Source organism: Bombina bombina, chromosome 1 (genome assembly GCF_027579735.1).
Source record: "Bombina bombina isolate aBomBom1 chromosome 1, aBomBom1.pri, whole genome shotgun sequence".
Lineage (NCBI taxonomy): Eukaryota > Metazoa > Chordata > Amphibia > Anura > Bombinatoridae > Bombina > Bombina bombina.
Genome location: NC_069499.1, coordinates 408666751 through 408687263, shown reverse-complemented (window position 1 = coordinate 408687263; position 20513 = coordinate 408666751). Strand labels below are relative to the sequence as shown.

Here is a 20513-nt window from a genome sequence, read left to right as displayed (position 1 = left end):
AAATAATTTCCGCCAAACCAGGTACAAACAAGGTCTTACCCTTGTAAGGAATAGCCATGAGTTTAGATTTAGATGAAACATCCGAAGACCAGGACTTCAACCACAAGGCCCTGCGGGCTAGGACCGGAAAACCAGAAATCTTGGCTCCCAATTTAATAACCTGTAAGGAAGCATCTGTAATGAAGGAATTGGCTAACTTGAGAGCCTTAATCCTGTCCTGGATCTCATCAAGAGGGGTATCCGTCTGAAGAGATTCAGACAACGCATCAAACCAGTAAGCCGCAGCGCTGGTAACAGTGGTGATACACATCGCAGGTTGCCATTTTAGACCCTGGTGGACATACATACATCTTTTTTAGTAAAGCCTCAAATTTTTTATCCATTGGATCTTTAAAAGATAACTATCCTCAATGGAATAGTAGTCCTCTTGGCCAAAGTGGAGATCGCTCCTTCTACCTTAGGAGCCGTGTGCCACGACTCCTTAATAGAATCCACTATAGGAAACATCTTCTTAAAAATAGGAGATGAAGAAAAGGGAATACCAGGTCTTTCCCATTCTCGAGCAATAATCTCCGCAGCATGGTCAGGATGGTCAGGAACCGGAAAAACCTCCACCGCGGAGGAAACATCAAAGTATTTGTTCAATTTACTAGACTTTTTAGGATTGACTACTATAGTTGTGTCAGAGTTGTCCTAAGAAGCCAAAACCTCCTTAAGTAATAAGCGAAGGTGTTCTAGCTTAAATCTGAAGGATACCACTTTAGCATCAGAAGAAGGAATTGTCTGAGATTTCCCCCTCAGATGCTACCGACATGTCTTCTTCCTCAGGCTTATGGGAAGGGACACTCTGGATAGCCAGAAGTTGATCAGAAACCTTACCAACATGTTTCCTTTAATTTTCATTTTTACGCCTTCCCTGCAACATGGGGAAAGCTGACAAGGCCTCGGATACCGCAAGTGATACCTGGGAAGCAATGTCTTGTAGAGAAAATCCTACAGGATTGCAAGAAGAAACACAGGGCACTGTATGTGGAGACTGAAAAAGTTGGGATGCTTGAGGAGAAAGCTGCGGCATATCTGCAACAGGAGACACCTGAACAGCATTTGCCTGGGATAATGGTGGCTCATGGTCAAATATTTTATCTGTATAACTTAAAGTTCTCTCAATGCATGAGGAACAAAAAGGAAGTGGGGGTTCCACCTGAGCATTAAAACATAACTGACAAGCAGCAACTTCGCCTGGGATAATGGTTTGAAAAGCCTCTTGATCCATCTTATGTAATAAATAAGAATAAAGTGGAAAAATTCTTTGTTTGAAAATAAAAAATAAATGTGTACTGTGTCTTTAAATAGAAATGTGTGTTAGCGCAACAAACCAAATAGACTTCAGGCTACCTATACACTTCAATAGCTTTACTGAGGTGCCTACCTGTCCTGCAGTCCATTTTCAAATACTGAGCGGTTACAGAGCCCTAACTGCCGAAAAAAACGGCTTACAACAGTAATCTCCATGACCAAAAGTTAAAGTATAAAAACTACTATAACACACTGAGCCACCATAAATCACCGCACAGTCTCAATGCCCAAACTGCCTCAAAGAAACCCCAAACATGAAGGTTTAATTAAGTCCCATATTAAATAAGACAGCTTTTAGCTGTAACAAGTGCCAGCAATCTCCTTGCAAAAGAAAATTAAAATGGCACTTACCTGAAAGTGCTGTCCGGCAGCAGGACAGCTCACCTGGTTTGAGAGGGTGCAGCACCTCACATGGACCTGTGAAGAGAGAAAAACTGAGTAAACCTACTCAGGTTTTCTAGTTAGGGCAGCAGATTCTTGAGAAAACACAGTGAGAATTGTACCTCACAAGTTATCAAGTGATCAAAAGCCACCACTGCCCTACTGAAGAGACTGATGTGGACTAGGATAGACCCCAGAAAAGAACAGAGTAAGCTTACTCTGCTAAAAACATATCAAAATCTTGATTGAAGAAAACTTCTCATCAGACACCTAAACTTCACCTCCTCCTTGCACTACAGGCAAAAAAGAATGGGGATTGTGGGTAGGGGAGTGATATTTAACAGCTTTGCTGTGGTGTCCTTTGCCTCCTGCTGGCCAGGAGTGATATTCCCAACAGTAATTGATGATGATCCGTGGACTCATCGTGTCATTAGAAAGAAAAGGGATTATCTATCTTTTTAAACAATAACAATTTTCAAGTAGAATGTCCCTTTAATGCTCATTCAAAATGCAGGAGTCTGAGTGGTGGGGAAAATAAAAGCATGTTTGTTATCAAAGGTAATGCACTTACATTGTTGTGTAAATTAGTAATAGTTCCAGGAATACAGCAAATATATCAGACAAAATTGAATACAAACCTGTAAAAACTCATTCAGCTCAACTTGACCATTCTTATTCAGATCTACTTCGTTGAGGATTTCATGAAGATTATTGGAATCCATTTGAACATGAATACTCTGCAAAAACAAGATTACATCATGAACTCAAAGATGATGCAGAGAAGTGCAAACTCAATATTTCAGATACATATATAATATATATATATATATTATCTTTATTGACTCATCATGAACTCAAAGATGATGCAGAGAAGTGCAAACTCAATATTTCAGATACATATATAATATATATATTATCTTTATTGACTCATCATGAACTCAAAGATGATGCAGAGAAGTGCAAACTCAATATTTCAGATACATATATAATAAATATATATTATCTTTATTGACTCATCATGAACTCAAAGATGATGCAGAGAAGTGCAAACTCGATATTTCAGATACATATATAATATATATAAATTATCTTTATTGACTCATCATGAACTCAAAGATGATGCAAAGAAGTGTAACTTTAATATATATATATATATAGTCATGCAGGTTTCAGGAAAAGCACTCCTCCGGATTTAAACAAACAAACATTTATTGGTATAAACGTTTTCTGGGTTGCCCCCGTCCTCAGATACAATATAAATGAAACAATTCTACTCACCACACTATAAACCCTCTCACCCCGTGGACATCTCTGCCAAAAGTGCTTACAGAGCCACAGCATCCCCCAGCAGCCTCTGCGCATTTTTCACACATCCATGGAGAAATAAAAAATATGAAATCAAGCATAGGGTCACTTGCACCACGAAATAAGTATATAATTGGTCCTTTTGGTGAATGTTTTCATTTGCTCACCAACATAACTTAAAAACATGACTACGGTCCAGATTGCTTGATCAGTTTTTCTTTTCTACAATTTGTAGTTTAAGTTAGCCAGCTCACTTATTATATTGTATTTCACATGTATGTGTGTGTAAATTTTTAGTTGCCCGCATATGTTATCTTTATTTTTACAACGTTGTGCTGTATCGATTTGATTTCCATTTTTAACTTTTACATTTGGCCTGTGCAGGCATCCATAGTGACCTCCACGCATGCACAGAGGCTGCTGGGGGATGCTATGGCTCTGCAAGCACTTTTGGCAGAGATGTCCATGAGGTGAGAGGGTTTATAGTGTGGTGAGTAGAATTGTTTCATTTATATTGTATCTTTGGACGGGGCAACCCCGAAAACGTTTATACCAATAAATGTTTATGTTTGTTTAAATCCGGAGAAGTGCTTTTCATGAAACATGCATGACTGTTATTTGATTTGAAGAGCACCACGGTGGTTGGAACTTTATAGTGTGCTGGGCTCATCAGCTTTGGTATATATATATATATGTGATAGAGGATAAATGTAATAAATGCACTGGACAAGAGTTCTCTCCAGTATCTATAGCCCAATCAAATACTGTCACTGCACTACATATAAGAAACATATGAAAAATATGAATTTTAAGGAATGATTGTGATATAGTAAGAAAAAATGTATGCAAAAACAAAAGGGAATAAAGATGCATATATTAAAAACAATTAGACTGGGCATCCCCAGTCACATTAAAAACATATGCATAGAAACAGTAAGCATAGTAGCAGCAAAGCGTTAGAAAGCAAATAAATATTGTCTCCTGTATGAGCCAAAACTTGTTAATGTCAAGTATCTTGCAGTGCAGGGTATTGATATACATACACACACACACACATAAATACATATATATATATATACAGGGAGTGCAGAATTATTAGGCAAGTTGTATTTTTGAGGATTCATTTTATTATTGAACAACAACCATGTTCTCAATGAACCCAAAAAACTCATTAATATCAAAGCTGAATATTTTTGGAAGTAGTTTTTAGTTTGTTTTTAGTTATAGCTATTTTAGGGGGATATCTGTGTGTGCAGGTGACTATTACTGTGCATAATTATTAGGCAACTTAACAAAAAACAAATATATACCCATTATTTATTTTTACCAGTGAAACCAATATAACATCTCAACATTCACAAATATACATTTCTGACATTCAAAAACAAAACAAAAACAAATCAGTGACCAATATAGCCACCTTTCTTTGCAAGGACACTCAAAAGCCTGCCATCCATGGATTCTGTCAGTGTTTTGATCTGTTCACCATCAACATTGCGTGCAGCAGCAACCACAGCCTCCCAGACACTGTTCAGAGAGGTGTACTGTTTTCCCTCCTTGTAAATCTCACATTTGATGATGGACCACAGGTTCTCAATGGGGTTCAGATCAGGTGAACAAGGAGGCCATGTCATTAGATTTTCTTCTTTTATACCCTTTCTTGCCAGCCACGCTGTGGAGTACTTGGATGCGTGTGATGGAGCATTGTCCTGCATGAAAATCATGTTTTTCTTGAAGGATACAGACTTCTTCCTGTACCACTGCTTGAAGAAGGTGTCTTCCAGAAACTGGCAGTAGGACTGGGAGTTGAGCTTGACTCCATCCTCAACCCGAAAAGGCCCCACAAGCTCATCTTTGATGATACCAGCCCAAACCAGTACTCCACCTCCACCTTGCTGGCGTCTGAGTCGGACTGGAGCTCTCTGCCCTTTACCAATCCAGCCACGGGCCCATCCATCTGGCCCATCAAGACTCACTCTCATTTCATCAGTCCATAAAACCTTAGAAAAATCAGTCTTGAGATATTTCTTGGCCCAGACTTGACGTTTCAGCTTGTGTGTCTTGTTCAGTGGTGGTCGTCTTTCAGCCTTTCTTACCTTGGCAATGTCTCTGAGTATTGCACACCTTGTGCTTTTGGGCACTCCAGTGATGTTGCAGCTCTGAAATATGGCCAAACTGGTGGCAAGTGGCATCTTGGCAGCTGCACGCTTGACTTTTCTCAGTTCATGGGCAGTTATTTTGCGCCTTGGTTTTTCCACACGCTTCTTGCGACCTGTTGACTATTTTGAATGAAACGCTTGATTGTTCGATGATCACGCTTCAGAAGCTTTGCAATTTTAAGAGTGCTGCATCCCTCTGCAAGATATCTCACTATTTTTGACTTTTCTGAGCCTGTCAAGTCCTTCTTTTGACCCATTTTGCTAAAGGAAAGGAAGTTGCCTAATAATTATGCACACCTGATATAGGGTGTTGATGTCATTAGACCACACCCCTTCTCATTACAGAGATGCACATCACCTAATATGCTTAATTGGTAGTAGGCTTTCGAGCCTATACAGCTTGGAGTAAGACAACATGCATAAAGTGGATGATGTGGTCAAAATACTAATTTGCCTAATAATTCTGCACTCCCTGTATAAACATACATACATACACACACACATAAATAAATACATATACATATATATATATAAACATACATACACACACACATAAATACATATACATATATATAAACATACATACATACACACACACATAAATACATATACATATATATATAAACATACATACATACAAACAGAGAGAAGTGCGCTCACAGGAACGAACAACTGGGTCAATAACATTGTTAGCCTGTTCTATGGCAATTTAGCATCTGGGTGCAGCTTCTTTTTAGCCCAGTAATGCTTTTCACAGAGTAGAACTTTCCTGTAGTATATCAGACTGATCCCACCTATTACAGAAAGTGCAGTGACGAAATACCAGGCAAATCCTCTCTGAACAAAGAACACAGCAACCACAGAGGAACGTTTCGGCCTGCATTGGGCCTCGTCAGTGAGGTGTAGCCATATGCCTCTAAACACACTGAGCAAGAAGTCCACGCCTTGTTGCCCCTTTTTCCCTTAGGGAGATTAGAGCCAGAGTATTATTGCAGAAAGAATCTGAGTAGATTTACAGACCAATGGCCTAAATACTAATCTAGGATTACGGTTTCTCTAGCGTCCGGTTCATCTGAGATGTATTTTATTGACAAAAATGTCTTAAAGGGAAATGAAACCCAAAATTTTTCTTTCTTGATTCAGATAGAGAATACAATTTTAAACAACTTTCAATTTACTTCTATTATTTAATTTGCTTGTTTCTCTTGTTATCCTTTGCTGAAATGTTTATCTATGAAAGATCAGGAGCAGCAAAGAACCTAGGTTCTAGTTGCTGATTGGTGGATACATATATATACTGATTGTCATTGGCTCACGCATGTGTTCAGTCAGCAACCAGAAGTGCATTGCTGCTCATTCAACAAAGCATTCAAAAAGAACAGAGAAAAATTGTTTATAGAGGTAAACTAGAAAGTTGCTTAAAATGTCCTGCTCTATCTGAATCATGAATGAAACATTTGGGGTTTTATATCCCTTTAAGAACAGTGATGGATAGTATGTAGGAATGCTGATAATATGAGCAATGCGATTCTATTTAATGAAAAGCAGTTGGTAATACTTTAATATGCAGTAGGATTTCTGTCCAGAGTTAGACACGTATCGCCATGTTATGGTTTATAATTTATAATCTGGAATGAGCATTAGGTTTGTGCACTTCTGTTGTTATCCTGGTTCCTAATGCGTCTTGGCTTTTTTGATTATGTATAGCCAGAGCTTACGTAACTCTTGTGGCGGTTGTTGAAAGGCTGGAAATTTCAGATGCAACAAAGTGTGGGGATATATGAGGTGGTAAGTCTGATTTAATGTTTTATGTTTGAAGAAGGGGTTCACCGCACAAATAAATATTGAAGTTATTTAAGTATAGGAGAGTGCCTGTTTAGACTACCAATTATATTTATATTTATATATATATATATATATAAATATATATATATATATATATATAACATAATTTATGCTTACCTGATAAATTTATTTCTCTTGTGGTGTATCCAGTCCACGGATCATCCATTACTTGTGGGATATTCTCATTCCCAACAGGAAGTTGCAAGAGGACACCCACAGCAGAGCTGTCTATATAGCTCCTCCCCTAACTGCCATATCCAGTCATTCGACCGAAAACAAACAGAGAAATGAGAAACCATAGGGTGCAGTGGTGACTGTAGTTTAAAATTAAAAAATACCTGCCTTAAAATGACAGGGCGGGCCGTGGACTGGATACACCACAAGATAAATAAATTTATCGAGTAAGCATAAATTATGTTTTCTCTTGTAAGGTGTATCCAGTCCACGGATCATCCATTACTTGTGGGATACCAATACCAAAGCTAAAGTACACGGATGAAAGGAGGGACAAGGCAGGTACTTAAACGGAAGGTACCACTGCCTGTAAAACCTTTCTCCCAAAAATAGCTTCCGAAGAAGCAAAAGTATCAAATTTGTAGAATTTTGAAAAAGTATGAAGCAAAGACGAAGTCGCCGCCTTGCAAATCTGTTCAACAGAAGCCTCATTTTTAAAGGCCCATGTGGAAGCCACAGCTCTAGTAGAATGAGCTGTAATCCTTTCTGGAGGCTGCTGGCCAGCAGTCTCATAGGCTAAGCGGATTATGCTTCTTAGCCAAAAAGAAAGAGAGGTTGCCGAAGCCTTTTGACCTCTCCTCTGTCCAGAGTAGACAACAAACAAAGCAGATGTTTGACGAAAATCTTTAGTAGCTTGTAAGTAAAACTTTAAAGCACGAACCACGTCCAGATTGTGTAATAGACGTTCCTTCTTTGAAGAAGGATTAGGACACAAAGACGGAACAACAATCTCTTGATTGATATTCTTATTAGATACCACCTTAGGTAAAAACCCAGGTTTGGTACGCAGAACTACCTTATCTGCATGGAAGATCAGATAAGGAGAATCACATTGAAAGGCAGATAACTCGGAAACTCTACGAGCCGAGGAAATAGCTACCAAAAAAAGAACTTTCCAAGATAAAAGTTTGATATCTATGGAATGAAGAGGTTCAAACGGAACCCCCTGAAGAACTTTAAGAACCAAATTTAAGCTCCAAGGTGGAGCAACAGGTTTAAACACAGGCTTGATTCTAACTAAAGCCTGACAAAATGCCTGAACGTCTGGGACATCCGCCAGACGCTTGTGCAAAAGAATAGATAGCGCAGAAATCTGTCCCTTTAAGGAACTAGCTGACAATCCTTTCTCCAATCCTTCTTGGAGAAAAGATAATATCCTGGGAATCCTGACCTTACTCCATGAGTAGCCCTTGGATTCACACCAATAAAGATATTTACGCCATATCTTATGATAGATTTTCCTGGTGACAGGCTTTCTTGCCTGAATTAAGGTATCAATGACTGACTCGGAGAAACCACGCTTTGATAAAATCAAGCGTTCAATCTCCAGGCAGTCAGCCTCAGAGAAATTAGATTTGGATGGTTGAAAGGACCTTGAAGTAGAAGGTCCTGTCTCAGCGGCAGAGTCCATGGTGGAAAAGATGACATGTCCACTAGATCTGCATACCAAGTCCTGCGTGGCCACGCAGGCGCTATCAAGATCACCGATGCTCTCTCCTGCTTGATTTTGGCAATCAGACGAGGGAGCAGAGGAAACGGTGGAAACACATAAGCCAGGTTGAAGGACCAAGGCGCTGCTAGAGCATCTATCAGTGTTGCCTTGGGGTCCCTGGACCTGGATCCGTAACAAGGAAGCTTGGCGTTCCGCCATGAGATCCAGTTCTGGTTTGCCACAACGATGAACCAATTGTGCAAACACCTCCGGATGGAGTTCCCACTCCCCCGGATGAAAAGTCTGTCGACTTAGAAAATCCGCCTCCCAGTTCTCTACACCTGGGATATGGATAGCTGATAGGTGGCAAGAGTGAATCTCTGCCCAGCGAATTATCTTTGAGACTTCTAACATCGCTAGGGAACTCCTTGTTCCCCCTTGATGGTTGATGTAAGCCACAGTTGTGATGTTGTACGACTGAAATCTGATGAACCTCATTGTCGCTAGCTGAGGCCAAGCCTGAAGAGCATTAAATATCGCTCTTAGTTCCAGAATGTTCCTCCTGAGTCCACGATCCCTGAGCCTTCAGGGAGTTCCAGACTGCACCCCAACCTAGAAGGCTGGCATCTGTCGTTACAATTGTCCAATCTGGCCTGCGAAAGGTCATACCTTTGGACAGATGGACCCGAGATAGCCACCAGAGAAGAGAATCCCTGGTCTCTTGATCCAGATTTAGTAGAGGGGACAAATCTGTGTAATCCCCATTCCACTGACTGAGCATGCAGAGTTGCAGCGGTCTGAGATGTAGGCGTGCAAACAGCACTATGTCCATTGCCGCTACCATTAAGCCGATTACTTCCATGCACTGAGCCACCGAAGGGCGAGAAATGGAATAAAGAACACGGCAGGAATTTAGAAGTTTTGATAACCTGGACTCCGTCAGGTAAATTTTCATTTCTACAGAATCTATCAGAGTCCCTAGGAAGGAAACTCTTTTGAGGGGGGATAGAGAACTCTTTTCCTCGTTCACCTTCCACCCATGCGACCTCAGAAATGCCAACACTATGTCCGTATGAGACTTGGCAATTTGGAAGTTTGACGCCTGAATCAGGATGTCGTCTAAATAAGGGGCCACTGCTATGCCCCGCGGCCTTAGGACCGCCAGAAGCGACCCCAGAACCTTCGTAAAAATTCTTGGGGCTGTAGCTAACCCAAAGGGAAAAGCTACAAACTGGTAATGCCTGTCTAGGAAGGCAAACCTGAGAAACCGATGATGATCTTTGTGTATAGAAATGTGAAGATAAGCATCCTTTAAATCCACTGTAGTCATGTTTTGACCCTCCTGGATCATAGGTAGGATGGTACGAATAGTCTCCATCTTGAATGATGGAACTCTGAGGAATTTGTTTAAGATCTTTAGATCCAAAATTGGTCTGAAGGTTCCCTCTTTTTTGGGAACTACAAACAGATTTGAGTAAAATCCCTGTCCCTGTTCCTCCTTTGGAACTGGATGGATCACTCCCATAACTAGGAGGTCTTGTACACAGTGTAAGAATGCCTCTCTCTTTATCTGGTTTGCAGATAATTGCGAAAGGTGAAATCTCCCTTTTGGGGGGGAAGCCTTGAAGTCCAGAAGATATCCCTGGGATATAATTTCCAACGTCCAGGGATCCTGGACATCTCTTGCCCACGCCTGGGTGAAGAGCGAAAGTCTGCCCCCTACTAGATCCGTTATCGGATAGGGGGCCGTTCCTTCATGCTGTCTTAGAGGCAGCAGCAGGCTTTTTGGCCTGCTTACCCTTGTTCCAGGTCTGGTTAGGTCTCCAGACCTTCTTGGACTGAGCAAAAGTTCCCTCTTCTTTTGCATTAGAGGAAGTTGATGCCGCACTTGCCTTGAAGTTTCGAAAGGCACGAAAATTAGACTGTTTGGCCCTAGATTTGGACCTATCCTGAGGAAGGGCATGACCTTTTCCCCCAGTGATATCAGCAATAATCTCCTTCAAACCAGGCCCGAATAGGGTCTGCCCCTTAAAGGGAATGTTAAGCAGCTTAGACTTTGAAGTAACGTCAGCTGAACATGATTTAAGCAATAGCGCTCTGCGCGCCTGGATAGCAAAACCAGAATTCTTAGCCGTTAGTTTAGTCAAATGAACAATGGCATCAGAAACAAAAGAATTGGCTAGCTTAAGTGCTCTAAGCTTGTCAAGTATGTCATCCAATGGAGTTGCTACCTGTAAAGCCTTTTCCAGAGACTCAAACCAGAACGCCGCAGCAGCAGTGACAGGAGCAATGCATTTAAGGGGCTGTAGGATAAAACCTTGTTGAATAAACATTTTCTTAAGGTAACCCTCTAACTTCTTATCCATTGGATCTAAGAAAGCACAACTGTCCTCGACAGGGATAGTAGTACGCTTTGCTAGAGTAGAAACTGCTCCCTCCACCTTAGGAACTGTCTGCCATAAGTTTCTAAAAATAGGAGGGGGAGAGAACCGCACACCTGGTCTATCCCATTCCTTAGTAATAATTTCTGTAAACCTTTTAGGTATTGGAAAAACATCAGTACACACCGGCACTGCATAGTATTTATCCAGTCTACACAATTTCTCTGGCACTGCAATTGTATCACAGTCATTCAGAGCAGCTAAAACCTCCCTGAGTAACACGCGGAGGTGTTCAAGCTTAAATTTAAATATAGAGGTATCAGAATCAGGTTGCATCATCTTCCCTGAGTCAGAAACATCACCCACAGAAAGAAGCTCTCCTTCTTCAGCTTCTGCATATTGTGAGGCAGTATCAGACATAGCTCTTAAAGCGTCAGTATGCTCTGTATTTCGTCTAACTCCAGAGCTATCTCGCTTTCCTCTAAATTCAGGCAGTCTGGCTAATACCGCTGACAGTGTATTATCCATGACTGCCGCCATGTCTTGTAAAGTAAACGCTATGGGCGCCCTAGATGTACTTGGCGCCATTTGAGCGTGAGTCCCTTGAGCGGGAGTCAAAGGATCTGACACGTGGGGAGAGTTAGTCGCATAACTTCCCCCTCGTCAGATTCCTCTGGTGATAAATATTTTAAAGACATAATATGATCTTTATTTCTTAAAGTGAAATCAGTACATTTGGTACACATTCTAAGAGGGGGTTCCACAATGGCTTTTAAACATAATGAACAAGGAGTTTCCTCTATGTCAGACATGTTTTTACAGACTAGCAATGAGACTAGCAAGCTTGGAAAACACTTTAAATGAAGTTAACAAGCAAATATAAGAAACGGTACTGTGCCTTTAAGAGAAACAAATTTTGTCAGAATTTGAAAAACAGTGAAAAAAGGCAGTAAATCAAACAACTTTTTTACAGTGTGTATAATAAGCTAACAGAGCATTGCACCCACTTGCAAATGGATGATTAACCCCTTAGTTCAAAAAACAGATCAAAAAAACGATATAGACGTTTTTTAACAGTCACACCAAACTGCCAAAGCCTTGCTGTGGGCCTACCTTCCCCAACAAACGATTTTGGAAAGCCTAAGAGCCCTTTAGAGATGTCCTATAGCATTCAGGGGACTCCTGGAGTTAGCTGGATGTCTCAGTCTGTAAAAGTTACTGCGCAAAAAAGCGCTAAATTAGGCCCCTCCCACTCATAGTAACACAGTGAAAAGCCTCAGGAAACTGTTTCTAGGCAAATTTAAGCCAGCCTTGTGGAAAAAACTAGGCCCCAATAAAGTTTTATTACCAAAGTATATATAAAAATGTTTAAACATGCCAGCAAACGTTTTATATTGTAAATATAAAAGAGTATTACCTCAGAAAGTAAGCATGATACCAGTCGCTATTAAATCACTGTATTCAGGCTTACCTTACATAAATTTGGCATCAGCAGCATTTTCTAGCATTCACATCTTCTAGAAAAATCTTAACTGCACATACCTCATAGCAGGATAACCTGCACGCCATTCCCCCGCTGAAGTTATCTCTCTTTTCAGTCATGTGTGAGAACAGCAATGGATCTTAGGTACAACCTGCTAAGATCATAGAAATCACAGGCAGATTCTTCTCTTTTTCTGCCTGGAACAAAATAGTACAACTCCGGTACCATTTAAAAATAATAAACTTTTGATTGAAGCAAAATAACAGATACATTTCACCACTTCTCTCTTACTACCTCCATGTTTGTTGAGAGTTGCAAGAGAATGACTGGATATGGCAGTTAAGGGAGGAGCTATATATACAGCTCTGCTGTGGGTGTCCTCTTGCAACTTCCTGTTGGGAATAAGAATATCCCACAAGTAATGGATGATCCGTGGACTGGATACACCTTACAAGAGAAATAAATATATATATATATATATATATATATATACATACACACACACACACACACATATACATACACACAGTACAGAGCAAAAGATTTAGGCAGGTGTAAATAAATGTTGTAAAGTCAAAATAATTTTCAAAATAGAAATGTTAATAGTTTAGTCTTATTAAAAATACAAAACACAGAGTGAGTGAACAGAAGAAAAATTTAAATCAAATCAATATTCTAATCAATTATTAGACTATCTTTCGGTTGTAGCATTTAAAACGATGGGCTAGATTACTAGTTGTGCACTATTGTTAGAGAGGGATAAGCAATATTGCGACTGAGGTAACTAACACGCATAATACAAGTTGAAAGTAAACAGTTCTTTAGTGCAAACAAAATTTGCGCTTTACCGATCAGTGTACCTTAAGACCTAGAAAAAGTGTAAGGGTTAAAACATTTTTTTTTACCAATCACAACATAAATACATTAAAATAAAGTATTATACAGGTAGCCCTCAGTTTATGCTGGGGTTAGGTTCCAGGAGGAATGGTTGTAAATCGAAACCGTTGTAAATAAAACCCAGTTTATAATGTAAGTCAATGGGAAGTGAGCGAGTTAGGTTCCAGGCCCCTCTCAAAATTGTCATAAGTAACACCTAATACATTATTTTTAAAGCTTTGAAATGAAGACTTAAAATGCTAAACATCATTATAAACCTAATAATATAGATTGTATCATCATCAAACTAAGTTTAATAAAAAAAATTTTTGCTAACAGCACCTAATTAAATAACCACACAACAGACTGCATCATCATCAAACTAAGTTTAATGAACAAAAACATTTTTTTACTTGCATTTTTCTGCAATCAGTTCTCTGCATTGTTAGTATGTTAGATAATATTGGGTCTGCACCTATTCTATGCATTTCAATCTGCAGTGATTAATAAGCAGTTAGGCACCCTCACCTCAAGCAGCTGGATAGGAAGATAATAGGGAAGTGGCTGCTAAACCTTGTTGCTTGATAGGTCTGGTCTGCTCTGTGTACACAGATCAATTTAAGGCTGTTAAGTTGCATAACTTTGCTGCAAAACAAGCGGACAGCTCCACCTACTAGCTATTTTAATTAGTGCACTGCTTTCCAAAGATTTTCAATAGCAGTCACATGACTTAAAAAAAGGTTGTTATTCTGAAACGGTTCAAAATGAACCAGCATAAACCGAGGGCCACCTGTACTCATATATACAATTTCGGATCAAAAATATTTTATATAAGTATTGATAAAAATGTTTTATAAAAGGTTAAAAGTGACATGGTATATGACAAAGTATTTAACTGTGAATATAAGTCCCAAATGGATTTGCACTTACACCTTCAAACTCAGTTGCCAGGGTGTCAGGAAAAGGAGATTTAAACCAACTAACAAAAACATAATTTATGTAAGAACTTACCTGATAAATTAATTTCTTTCATATTGCCAAGAGTCCATGAACTTGTGACGTATGGCATATACAATCCTACCAGGAGGGGCAAAGTTTCCCAAACCTCAAAATGCCTATAAATACACCCCACACCACCCCCACAATTCAGTTTAATGAATAGCCAAGAAGTGGGGTGATAAAGAAAGGAGTAAAAAGCATCAACAAAGAAATTTGGAAATAATTGTGCTTTATACAAAAAAATCATAACCACAATAAAAAAGGGTGGGCCTCATGGACTCTTGCCAATATGAAAGAAATTAATTTATCAGGTAAGTTCTTACATAAATCATGTTTTCTTTCATGTAATTGGCAAGAGTCCATGAACTAGTGATGTATGGGATAGCAATACCCAAGATGTGGAACTCCATGCAAGAGTCACTAGAGAGGGAGGGATAAAATAAAAACAGCCATTTTTCGCTGAAATAAATTAATCCACAACCCAAAATATAAGTTTATTCTCATAAATGAAAAGAAAAACTTAAAACATCAGCAGAAGAATCAAACAAACAGCTGCCTGAAGAACTTTTCTACCAAAAACTGCTTCCGAAGAAGAAAATACATCAAAATGGTAGAATTTTGTAAATGTATGCAAAGAAGACCAAGTTGCTGCTTTGCAAATCTGATCAACTGAAGCTTCATTCTTAAAAGCCCATGAAGTGGAGACTGATCTAGTAGAATGAGCTGTAATTCTCTGAGGCGGGGCTTGACCCGACTCCAAATAAGCTTGATGAATCAAAAGCTTTAACCACGAAGCCAAGGAAACAGCAGAAGCCTTCTGACCTTTCCTAGAACCAGAAAATATAACAAATAGACTAAAAGTCTTCCTGAAATCTTTAGTAGCTTCAACATATTTCAAAGCTCTTACTACATCCAAAGAATGTAAGGATCTCTCCAAAGAATTCTTAGGATTAGGAAACAAGGAAGGGACAACAATGTATCTATTAATGTTGTAAGAATTCACAACCTTAGGTAAGAATTTAAATGAAGTCCACAAAACCGCCTTATCCTGATGAAAAATCAGAAAAGGAGATTCACAAGAGAGAGCAGATAATTCAGAAACTCTTCTAGCAGAAGAGATGGCCAAAACAAACAACACTTTCCAAGAAAGTAGTTTAATGTCCAAAGAATGCATAGGCTCAAACGGAGGAGCCTGTAAAGCCTTCAAAACTAAATTAAGACTCCAAGGAGGAGAGATTGATTTAATGACAAGCTTGATACGAACCAAAGCCTGCACAAAACAATGAATATCAGAAAGTTTAGCAATCTTTCTGTGAAATAAAACATGAAGAGCAGAGATTTGTCCTTCAAGGAACTTGCAGACAAACCTTTATCCAAACCATCCTGAAGAAACTGTAAAATTCTAGGAATAATAAAAGAATGCAAAGAGAATTTATGAGAACACCATGAAAAGTAAGTCTTCCAAACTCGATAATAAATCTTTCTAGAAACAGATTTACGAGCCTGCAACATAGTATTAATCACTGATTCAGAGAAACCTCTATGACTAAGCACTAAGCATTCAATTTCCATACCTTCAAATTTAATGATTTGAGATCCTGATGGAAAAACGGACCTTGAGATAGAAGGTCTGGTCTTAATGGAAGTGGCCAAGGTTGGCAACTGGACATCCGAACAAGATCCGCATACCAAAACCTGTGAGGCCATGCTGGAGCTACCAGCAGCACAAACAATTGCTTTATGAAGATTTTGGAAGAAGAATAAGAGGCGGGAAAATATAAGCAGATTGATAACACCAAGGAAGTGTCAATGCATCCACTGCTTCCGCCTGAGGATCCATGGACCTGGACAGGTACCTGGGAAGTTTTTTGTTTAGATGAGATGCCATCAGATCCATTTCTGGAATCCCCCACATCTGAACAATTTGAGAAAACACATCTGGGTGGAGAGACCATTCTCCCGGATGTAAAGTCTGACGACTGAGGCAATCCGCTTCCCAATTGTCTATACCTGGGATATGAACCACAGAAATTAGACAGGAGCTAGATTCCGCCCAAACAAGTATCCGAGATACTTCTTTCATAGCTTGAGGACTGTGAGTCCCACCCTGATGATTGACATATGCCACAGTTGTGATATTGTCTGTCTGAAAACAAATGAACGGTTCTCTCTTCAACAGAGGCCAAAACTGAAGAGCCCGAGAATCGCACGGAGTTCCAAAATATTGATTGGTAATCTCGCCTCTTGAGATCTCCAAACCACTTGTGCTGTCAGAGATCCCCAAACAGCTCCCCAGCTTGAAAGACTCACATCTGTTGTGATCACAGTCCAGGTTGGATGAACGAAAGAGGCCCCTAAAATTATACGATGGTGATCTAACCACCAAGACAGAGAAAGTTGAAAATTGGGATTTAAGGATATTAATGGTAATATCCTTGTATAATCCCTGCACCATTGGTTCAGCATAAAAAGCTGGAGAGGTCTCATATGAAAACGAGCAAAGGGGATTGCGTCCAATGCTGCAGTCATGAGACCTAAAACTTCCATGCACATAGCTACTGAAGGGAATGACTGAGACTGAAGGTTCTGACAGGCTGCAACCAATTTCAAACGTCTCTTGTCTGTTAGAGACAAATTCATGGACATTGAATCTATCTGGAAACCTAAAAAAGGTTACCCTTGTCTGAGGAATCAAATAACTTTTTGGTAAATTGATCCTCCAACCATGTCTTCAAAGAAACAACAGTAGTTGATTCATGTGAGATTCAGCAGAACGTAAAGACTGAGCAAGTACCAAGATATCGTCCAAATAAGGAAACACTGCAACACCCCGCTCTCCGATAACAGAGAGTAGGACACCGAGAACCTTTGAAAAGATTCTTAGAGTTATCGCTAGGCCAAAAAGGAAGAGCAACAAATTGGTAATGCTTGTCTAAAAAAGAGAATCTCAGGAACTGATAGCGATCTGGATGAATCAGAATATGAAGATATGCATCCTGTAAGTCTATTGTGGACATATAATGCCCTTGCTGAACAAAAGGCAGAATAGACCTTATAGTCACCATTTTCTTTCTTTGGGATAATGAATAGATTTGAATAAAACCCCAGACCCTGTTCCTGAAATGGAACTGGCATGATTACCCCAGATAACTCCAGGTCTGAAACACACTTCAGGAAAGCCTGAGCCTTTACCGGGTTTGCTGGAATACGTGAGAGAAAAAATCTTCTCACAGGTTGTCTTACTCTGAATCCTATCCTGTACCCCTGAGAGACAATATTCTGAATCCAATGATTTTGGACCGAATTGATACAAACATCTTTGAAAAATCTTAATCTGCCCCCTACCAGCTGAGATGGAATAAGGGCCGCACCTTCATGCGGACTTGGGGGCTGACTTTGATCTCTTAAATGGCTTGGATTTATTCCAATTTGAAGAAGGCTTCCAATTGAAAACAGATTCCTTGGGGGAAGAATTAGGTTTCTGTTCCTTATTTAAGAACAAAAACGGTTAGAAGCTTTAGATTTACCCTTAGATCTTTATCCTGAGGCAAAAAACTCCCTTCCCCCCAGTGACAGTTGAAATTATTGAATCCAACTGTGGACCAAATAATTTATTACCTTGGAAAGAAAGAGATAGCAATCCGGACTTAGAAGTCATAGCAGCTTTCCAAGATTTAAGCCACAAAGCTCTTCTAGCTAAAATAGCTAAAGACAGAGATTTAACATCAATTTTGATGATATCAAAAAATGGCATCACAAATGAAATTATTAGCATGTTGAATCAAATTAACAATGCTAGACAAATCATGATTCAATACTTGTAGCGCTAAAGTTTCCAACCAAAAAGTTGAAGCAGCTGCAACATCAGCCAAAGAAATTGCAGGCCTAAGAAGAAAACCTGAAAATAAATAAGCTTTCCTTAGATAAGATTCAAGTTTCCTATCTAAAGGATATTAAAAAGAAATACTATCTTCCGTAGGAATAGTAGTACGTTTAGCAAGAGTAGAGATAGCCCCATCAACTTTGGGGATCTTTTCCCAAAACTCCAATCAAACTGCTGGGAAAGGATACAATTTTTTAAACTTTAAAGAAGGAATAAAAAAAGTACCAGGCCTATTACATTCCTTAGAAATCATACCAGAAATAGCATCAGGAACTGGAAAAACCTCTGAAATAACCACAGGAGGTTTATAAACAGAATTTAAACGTCTACTAGCTTTAATATCAAGAGGACTAGTCTCCTCAATATCCAATATAATCAACACTTCTTCAACAAAGAACGAATGTACTCCATTTTAAATAAATAAGTAGATTTGTCAGTGTCAATATGTGAGGAAGGATCTTCTGAATCAGATAGATCCTCATCAGAGGAGGATAATTCAGTATGCTGTCGGTCATTTGAAATTTCATCAACTTTATAAGAAGTTTTAAAAGACCTTTACATTTATTAGAAGGCGGGATGGCAGACAAAGCCTTCTGAATAGAATCAGCAATAAATTCACAGGTATATCTTGTACATTAGATGTTAAAAGAACAACAACAGGCAATGTACTATTACTGATGGACACATTCTCTGCATGTAAAAGTTTATCATGACAACTTATTACAAACCACAGCTGGAGATATAATCTCCATAAGATTACAACAAATTTACTTATCTTTGGTAGAACTGTTATCAGTCAGCAGGATTCCAACAGTGTTTTCGGAGACAGGATCAGATTGAGACATCTTGCAAATGTAAGAAAAAAAACAACATATAAAGCAAAAACATAATTTATGTAAGAACTTACCTGATAAATTCATTTCTTTCATATTAGCAAGAGTCCATGAGCTAGTGACGTATGGGATATACATTCCTACCAGGAGGGGCAAAGTTTCCCAAACCTCAAAATGCCTATAAATACACCCCTCACCACACCCACAATTCAGTTTAACGAATAGCCAAGAAGTGGGGTGATAAAAAAGTGCGAAAGCATATAAAATAAGGAATTGGAATAATTGTGCTTTATACAAAATCATAACCACCACAAAAAAAGGGCGGGCCTCATGGACTCTTGCTAATATGAAAGAAATGAATTTATCAGGTAAGTTCTTACATAAATTATGTTTTCCTTCATGTAATTAGCAAGAGTCCATGAGCTAGTGACGTATGGGATAATGATTACCCAAGATGTGGATCTTTCCACACAAGAGTCACTAGAGAGGGAGGGATAAAATAAAGACAGCCAATTCCTGCTGAAAATAATCCACACCCAAAATAAAGTTTAACGAAAAACATAAGCAGAAGATTCAAACTGAAACCGCTGCCTGAAGTACTTTTCTACCAAAAACTGCTTCAGAAGAAGAAAATACATCAAAATGGTAGAATTTAGTAAAAGTATGCAAAGAGGACCAAGTTGCTGCTTTGCAAATCTGATCAACCGAAGCTTCATTCCTAAACGCCCAGGAAGTAGAAACTGACCTAGTAGAATGAGCTGTAATTCTCTGAGGCGGAGTTTTACCCGACTCAACATAGGCAAGATGAATTAAAGATTTCAACCAAGATGCCAAAGAAATGGCAGAAGCTTTCTGGCCTTTTCTAGAACCGGAAAAGATAACAAATAGACTAGAAGTCTTTCGGAAAGATTTAGTAGCTTCAACATAATATTTCAAAGCTCTAACAACATCCAAAGAATGCAACGATTTCTCCTTAGAATTCTTAGGATTAGGACATAATGAAGGAACCACAATTTCTCTACTAATGTTGTTGGAATTCACAACTTTAGGTAAAAATTCAAAAGAAGTTCGCAACACCGCCTATCCTGATGAAAAATCAGAAAAGGAGACTCACAAGAAAGAGCAGATAATTCAGAAACTCTTCTGGCAGAAGAGATGGCCAAAAGGAACAAAACTTTCCAAGAAAGTAATTTAATGTCCAATGAATGCATAGGTTCAAACGGAGGAGCTTGAAGAGCCCCCAGAACCAAATTCAAACTCCAAGGAGGAGAAATTGACTTAATGACAGGTTTTATACGAACCAAAGCTTGTACAAAACAATGAATATCAGGAAGAATAGCAATCTT

General features: G+C 39.1%; 1 protein-coding gene across 1 annotated transcript in view; it reads right to left on the bottom strand.

Annotated features, from left to right (window-relative positions):
• Positions 1-2294: 2294 nt before the first annotated feature.
• Positions 2295-20513, bottom strand: part of GPD2 (glycerol-3-phosphate dehydrogenase 2) — a gene marked incomplete in the record, with an annotated part of 636690 nt that continues 618471 nt past the window's right edge. Inside the window, 1 exon segment of the mRNA XM_053698314.1 lies at positions 2295-2474. Within this exon segment, the coding sequence (XP_053554289.1) occupies positions 2322-2474 (153 nt within the window).